Raw genomic sequence first — 5,437 nt, forward strand, 5'->3', positions numbered from 1 at the left:
GAGCTCCCTCTCTCTCTCATTTTTGCTGCTGCAAATGAAGTTGCAGGTGAAGAAAAACAGCGAAAATGTCTTCTTTGTCGTCGGGCAATTACTCCACCACTGTGGTAAACTGCTTTTGTGGCATTAGGACTCCATTGAGAACCTCTTGGACCAGTGACAATCCCAAAAGAAGATTTTATTCTTGCGCAATATAAGGTAAGAATTGAAGTTTAAGTTTAAGTTTTGTAGATGTTGGCTTATATTTTGTTCAATTGCAGAGTGGAGGATGTCGATTTTTTACATGGGATGACCCACCTATGTGTCCTAGAGCTTTGTGTGTCATACCTAGTTTGTGTCGCAAGCTTCAAGCAATGGAAACCGAAGCAAAACTGCTGAAGAAGATCTTTTGGCTTAAAGTTTGCTTGGTGGCATCATGATTTGTGTTGGTCGATTTTTGGATGGGTAAATGGATGGTGGTCTTTGGATGAATCGTTTGATGAATCGTTCCAGGTTGCTAGATATGTATGGGCTTACATTATGTTGTTAGATATGGGTAAACATAAACTGGAGGAATTGTAGTGGCATTTTGTGTTTTGATAATGAAATTGAAAGCCTCAAATTTGAAGCTTTTTGTGGATTATATGTTATGTTGTTAAAGAATTCTGTTAATGAATTTTAAGAATGAAACTAAAAGCCTAAAATTGCAGTTGCAAGAAGAATGAAACTAAAAGCCTAAAACATGAACATCCATTTACAACATTTCTTCAACAACAAACTGTCCACAAAACCCCCTAATTCATAACATATGCAATCACAACTGATTCCTCAAGTTTCTCAAGTATCTTGAGATTACAAACAAAAAATGTTTCAATCAAAATAAAAAAGTTCTTAAACAAAAGGTGAATTCCTCCCATCTTTCTTCTTGCCTTTGTCTCCCTTGTCATTCGATTGTGATAACACATTGTTCAATTGTGATAAAATAACATACTTCTTGTCATCCTTCTCTAAAAATGTATATCTGATTGTAAAGGCTGTTTTGGAAATACCTCATGTCTCCCTGTCCATCGTAGTGGAGCTCTAATATTAACTTTTGGGATTGGTGGCTGCAGATGACTTGGTTGAGTTGGTGGAGGAGGCCTAGAGCTTTGAGCTACATCTTGTTGTTGGGATGTGAAAGACTTGTATGATGGCTTCCATGGTTGTTTGTGTGCAACTTTTTGTTTATACCGGGGTGGCTTGAATGGTTTGAGTATTACCTATAAGGAGAATGAAATAAATCGAATAAGTGAATGATAAACAAAATTCTTGAAATTACTTGAAAATTACTTACTGAAGCTGCAGTTTGTTGGCTTGTATGATGGATTGCAGTAGTTGAAAGCTCTTGTTCCTTCATGCCCTGAAAAAACAGTCAATATCAAGTATTAGAAGATGTATAATTAAAATGGAATGAATGGGTGCTGAAGTTTCTTACCACAGACCTGTTCTCCTCAAATGCATCAGTTTTAGTCATCTCGTCAGTTGAAATTTGTTCTTGCATTCCCTGCAAAAAAGTTATTAAGTAATAATGAATGGCAACTTAAAATGGAATGGGTACTGATGTTTCTTACCATTGAATTGTCTCCCTGAAACGCATCATTTTTAGAAAATGAGTATATCTACACATAATTTCAGAAAATGAGTACATTTACACATAATTTCATAAAGATTCATAAAAAATCATAAAAAAAAAAAAGAAAACATAATGGACCACATTCTATGTGTTATTCTTCACATTCTTAGCACAGTTTGCATATCATTCACATTCTTAAGCGCGTTTTTAGTTGGTATAATTTAGCAGCGTTTTTATTAGTGGAAATGTGTTTTATAGTTAGGTAGGACTCTAACTAATTTTTAAACCAACAGTTGTATATATATTTGTACGAATACAGCATCTGTATCTTCTTTTTTCTTTTTTTTTTTCTTCTGCTGAATACTCTGAATAAAATTCTAATTGAGTTTCCATCTTTCTTTCCTTGTCTTGAGTTCTTGACAATTTCCAACACTTTATTTGATCTTAATATGCCATATTAATTTGATATTCATTCGAGATTTACAGCCCCATTACTATAATGATTTAATTGTTATTTTATGAGGTTTAATAAGTATTTGGCAGTTATATTGTATATTTTATGTGACCTATTTATAATTGAATTTATTATAATATTATGAGTTTTAATTAGGCTACTTAATGTTTTATAACGGTCAATTTTTTACAATTATTTAAAAGGCATTTAGTTTTCTTCATTTGGCATATTGATTTAGAGATATAGATTTCATATAGATTATGAGTTTAGAAATATTTTATACTCCTACAAGTATTTGTAGAGTTTTTTCAACGTGACTGTGGACTGATTTCTAGTCTCCTCGTGGTCGTTCACATGGGATGAAACGCTGCTGAGAGCTAATAGGATTTTATCCTAGAGTCATGGTCAATCGTCAGAACCTGCACGTGAGGAGACAATCATGGCTTTAGGTCAGCGACAAGTGTCGTGGCTCCCCATCGATACAGCTTTTCTAATTTTCAAGTTTATTTCGCTCGTTTCCTTATTGTACGTGATTGTGACCATTTATATAATGATATTTTACATATAAAATTATTTTAAAATATAATTATAAACATAAACCACACAATTTCCACGACAAGACTTTGTGATCTTCAGCAATTCATTGCTCTTAATAAAAAGATGAAAGTAGTCAATTAATGGCAAAATGTTTCAGTGTGCAACCGATAATAAGGAAGACATCAACCCAGAGTGGAAGTGTAAGAACCCGTAAAAAAGCCGGTGCATAATTAACAAAAATTACAATCTTAGTCCTATAATTTAGAGATAATAGCTTTTCTAGATCTGTATGGATTAATTTTTGCAATTTAATCCTCTAATTTTATAATTTTGACAATTTTCGTTCTTTTTTAGCTAATTCGGTTTAAAAATTACACGTAACTTGTACATGACCAAATTAAATTACAATTTTAATCCTGTAAATCAATTTGTATAAGATCAAAATTGTCAACCCTTCAAAGTTACAATGCTAGACCCCCTGAGTTATAGGACTAAAATTACAAATTAATTGAATCATGTACAAATCACATGTAATTTTTTACTAAAAGAATGAAAATTGTCAAATTTTAAAGTTATGAACTAAATTGCAAAAATCAATTTGTACAGGACTAAATATACCATCAAAAAATTTACAGGACTAATATTGCACTGTTTCTGCATAATTAATATTGTTAAGAAAGATGATACAACTGCTACCGAAAATGGTTGAAAACAAATTACACAGCTAATGTAAAAAATAAAAAAAATACCAGCAATCAAAAAACAAAAAATGATTGCTAAAGGAAACAGAGTTTACATAGCAACTAATTAAGTTATGTACATAATATTATTTATTTGGTATTTCCAATTTGTTTCAGTCTTTCAATAACTTAGCTGAATTATTATCCAGACCAACATTTTGAGAATTGTATTCCTCTATATTATGAATTAATTTCAAATGTATAAAATTAATCACTCAATTTCTGAATTATATACTATTACTTCTCAACTACGATCATGTAAATCATGTGTAACACATGTGTACGTTCTAGTGAAAGAGAAAAGCAAAAACAACAAGAAATGAAGTTCGTTACCAATAAATACCATGCTTATGAAGGTGGCCCTAAGAGAGTAGAACTTAAATTAGGATTGAATTTAGACAGGGAATAAACATTACAAGCGTATGAGGTATTACTTGGACAGAAAATGTTCCAAACATTTATATTGGATGTCAAAACTAAAATACAAAATAGTTTCTTGATTGAGAAGTCGTCCAAAATATGATACTATACGGTCTTTTATGGTCATGAAAGCATTTTGGTAATGGTATTCTGCAGTAATGCAGTGGACTCTACAGCAGTCTTAGTTAACCAACTGATCCCTACCTTTAACCGGTGCTCGTCTGTTGGTAACCGGATTAAGTACGCCAATTTCCTGGCTGAAATGCAGTCAGAGCAGAAGCGTGAGAAGAACATCCAACAGTTGCTAAAAAATAGACGAAAGGAAGGTATAGGGTGCATATACCTGTGTGACCGACCGGACCCTCCAATGTTAGGCCCTCGATGAAACTTGGTGATATAGCAGCATCATATCTCCCAAGAGTCATCATCTCACCCAGATTCTGAAACCTGCAGCAACAGAACCAACGTTAGGTAGAAAAGCATTTGGCAAAGTAATATGCTTCTACAATTTCTCATGAGATGCAAACATATTACAAAATAGAGTACATATATGGAAGGTACATTACAACTCAGAGACGACAGCAGCACACACCAAACGCAACCTAACACTATTCAATAGTCACAATATAGGGCAAGATACCACATGATTTCCTGTGTTTAATCTGGCTCAGGTCTAAGACAAAGCTAAATGCCCGCACTAACTTTAGATTAGGACATGGCGACCAGAAGAAATGGGGTATGCAATAGCCAACAATATATCATTCCATTATTGACCAGCCATCCTGTTGCAGAACTCCAATGAGGCATTACAATGCATTTTTGTTCTTCCAGAGTACTCAATTGTGTCCTTACTTTTATACCAAATGGCAAACGGTTCAGATTAATTAGAAGGAAAGTACTATGTGGCATGTCTTCATGGTAGTTTTCTCATGTAAATCAATAAGGAATACCTCTGATCAAGTATAACTGAGGTGTTCTGTAGGTCCCCAAGGGAGGAAGCTATAGAAGCTTATTTTTTTTCCCAAAGAGCTGGGCATTGTTTAACTAATCATTTGTAATTTTGACTCCACTTCTCTGAAGCACAAGGCATTCGCCCCTTGTTTCTTTTGCATCTCTCCTTATTTTTTGAGCATAAGAATTTTACCTTCAAATTCGATCATATTCCTAAAATATGTTTAAAATGTAAACAAGAGAGAAAGTCTTTGACAGTTTTAAATATATTAATTAGTGTGTGTATTGTAATTCAGTTACAACTAACCTAAACGGTAATAGAGGTCGGCCATTTATTGCAGCCCAAAGATTCCAGCCAGCAAAATCTGCCTGCTGAAATGCTACCTGAGAAAAATATAAGAGGATTAAGGCCCTCAGATCAGATCAAAGTAGATGTTTAAAACAGGAGAAGATAAAGCAACTCTTTTCTTTCATGCCATACTTTCATAAGATATTACCAGCGGAAAATAAAAGGAGTAAACAGTACCTGAGCTGTGTCTGGAAGCAACTTTCCACTTCTGTCCCTCACAGCAGAAGCATCGCCAACGGCAAATATACGTGGGTGACCCTTAACGCGAAGAGTTTCATCTGTTTCTGCTTGTCCTCTGCCATTAAGAGGAAGATCAATAGGTTCATCACTGGGTTCTAGCTGAGAGAGTAGAGGTTTAGACCCAACAGTCCACAAAACTAAATCTGCTTCTACAAGTT

At 34.0% G+C, this 5,437-nt stretch overlaps 1 protein-coding gene across 1 annotated transcript; it reads right to left on the reverse strand.

Annotated features, from left to right (window-relative positions):
• LOC110013064 (alternative NAD(P)H-ubiquinone oxidoreductase C1, chloroplastic/mitochondrial-like) lies at window positions 3,685–5,432 on the reverse strand (the record flags this gene model as incomplete). The annotated part of the gene is made up of 4 exons (XM_020698652.1): window positions 3,685–3,996; window positions 4,083–4,186; window positions 4,998–5,074; window positions 5,217–5,432. Coding segments are annotated over 4 exons (531 nt in total), but the record flags the coding sequence as incomplete, so codon positions are not given.

The sequence above is a fragment of the Sesamum indicum genome, linkage group LG13 (assembly GCF_000512975.1).
Source record: "Sesamum indicum cultivar Zhongzhi No. 13 linkage group LG13, S_indicum_v1.0, whole genome shotgun sequence".
In the NCBI taxonomy this organism is placed as follows: domain Eukaryota; kingdom Viridiplantae; phylum Streptophyta; class Magnoliopsida; order Lamiales; family Pedaliaceae; genus Sesamum; species Sesamum indicum.